At 59.6% G+C, this 2,089-nt stretch overlaps 1 protein-coding gene across 1 annotated transcript; it reads right to left on the bottom strand.

Annotated features, from left to right (window-relative positions):
* Positions 1–468: 468 nt before the first annotated feature.
* Positions 469–2,083, bottom strand: LOC117244562 (kelch-like protein 28). The gene is made up of 2 exons (XM_033515186.1): positions 1,773–2,083; positions 469–569 (listed from the first exon to the last, which is right to left on the bottom strand). The coding sequence occupies exons 1-2, from the start codon at positions 2,009–2,011 to the stop codon at positions 545–547; spliced, it is 264 nt and encodes an 87-aa protein (XP_033371077.1). The 5' UTR covers positions 2,012–2,083; the 3' UTR covers positions 469–544.
* Between the last annotated feature and the right edge of the window lie 6 nt (positions 2,084–2,089).

The raw sequence follows: 2,089 nt of genomic DNA, 5'->3' as shown, positions 1-2,089 counted from the left end.
ACCTCCAAGGATCATCCCAGCCCTCCTAGCAGGAAGCAGGCGACAAAGGAGAGTACAGGCAACATCCTATGGCATTTATTATGTACAAACCTTGAGATACAGAAACAAGGCAGCCCTTGGTCATAAAAAACCCCGTGAAGCGCTGGCGCTGTCCCGGTGCGCAGACACGGGCAGGGCCCGGCACCCCGAGCTCCCCCAGCGCAGGGAACCCCACATTCCGCGGGGGGAAGAGACAAAAGCTCTGGGAAGGGTGGGACGGACAAATTCCCAAGCGGCTGGCGGCTCTCTCCCGAAGGCAGCGGGGTGCCCAGGGCAGCTCGGCTCCCCTGGCCGCGCTCCGGAGGTGCCCAGGGGGCCCCGGCGGCTCCCGGGGCCGGGGAGGTGCTGGCTCAGCCCGGGCCGGGCTCAGAGCGCCGTCAGGCCGAAGTTACAGCGGCAGTACATCATCCCCGCAGAGTCCAGCCACGAGTCCGAGATGGGCTCGTACCTCTGCACCGTGTTCAGGTAGGACGAGCCCGAGTGGCCTCCCACCACGTACAGGTGGTCATCGATCACCGCCGCACCCACACCTGCGGGGGAGCAAATGTCAGGCGGCGTGGGAATCACCGGGGCTGTGGGGATCAATACTGGGGCTGTGGGGATCGATCAATCACTGGGGCTGTGGGGATCAATACTGGGGCTGTGGGGATCAATCAATCATTGGGGGTGTGGGAATCAATCAATCATTGGGGGTGTGGGAATCGATCAATCACTGGGGGTGTGGGAATCGATCACTGGGGGTGTGGGGATCAATCATTGGGGCTGTGGGGATCAATCAATCACTGGGGGTGTGGGGATCAATCATTGGGGCTGTGGGGATCGATCAATCACTGGGGGTGTGGGGATCAATCAATCACTGGGGGTGTGGCAATCGATCAATCACTGGGGGTGTGGGAATCAATCAATCATTGGGGGTGTGGGAATCAATCATTCAGGGATGTGGGGATCTCTCGTGGATCTGGGAATCACTTGGGATATGGGAATCACTCGGGGTTACAGGAATCACTCGGGGATCTGGGAATCACTCGGGGCCATGTGGGAATCACTCAGGGCCGTGTGCCCAAGTGGATTTTCCCCCCAGCACCCCCAGGCTGACCCCAGACCTCACTGCCCAAAGAGCAGGGCTGTAAATGAGGAGCCCTCTCTGCTCAGCTCTGACACCCCTTCTGTGCTGTTCCCATCCTCTTTCCTATCACAAAACCTCCCTCTGTCCCATGGCCCCTCTCAGGGAGGCTGGGATAGGATCATGGAATATCCTGAGCTGGGACCCCCAGGGATCATCCCAGACCCCCCAACAATCCCAGCCTGGTCATCCCTGGCAGCGCTGCCCAAACGCTCCTGGAGCTCCGGCAGCCTCGGGGCCGTGCCCATTCCCTGGGGAGCTTTTCCAGAGCTCATTCCACCCTCTGGGGGAAGAACCTTCCCTGATCTCCAGCCTGAGCCCATCCCTGGCCCAGCTCCAGCTGCCCTCGGGAGGAGCTGCACCTCAATCCTGCACCCCTGAGTGCCCAACCCAACAAAATGCAGCAGAACAGTGAGCACAGAACTCTGAGACTCACCACTGCTGAAATCACTGAAAAAAAACAGGAGCTAGAGCAAAATTCCTTCTTCCTACCAATTGTGCTACAGCTCAGCATTAATAAACTGACCTTGGAGAAACCAAGACCCCTCCACAGAGCTGAAGTGAGCTTTCCCCAGAGCTGAGTCCCTGCCACTCCCCCTGCAGGTTTTACCAGCTCCAGGTTCCTTTCTGCCGTGTCCCACCTGTCCTGGGCTCCTTCATGGGCCGGCACACCGTCCACTGGTTCTGGTGGGGGTCGTACCTCTCGATGCTGGACAGGTGGGACACCCCATTGTGTCCCCCCACCACGAAGATGAAGCCCAGCATCACCCCCACCCCAAAGTTTATCCGTTTGTCAGCCATGGAGGCCACGGTCTCCCAGGAGTTCTTGCTCGGATCGTAGCGCTCCATGCTGCAAAGCAAACACAGCCGTGAGCCCGGGGTCTGGGATGGGGATTCACTCCTGGAGAGCCTCAGGAACAGCTCCAG

The sequence above is a fragment of the Parus major genome, chromosome 5, assembly GCF_001522545.3.
Source record: "Parus major isolate Abel chromosome 5, Parus_major1.1, whole genome shotgun sequence".
NCBI classification, from domain to species: Eukaryota; Metazoa; Chordata; class Aves; order Passeriformes; family Paridae; genus Parus; species Parus major.
Note: the sequence above shows the minus strand (reverse complement) of the source record. Positions and strands in the feature narration are given on the sequence as shown.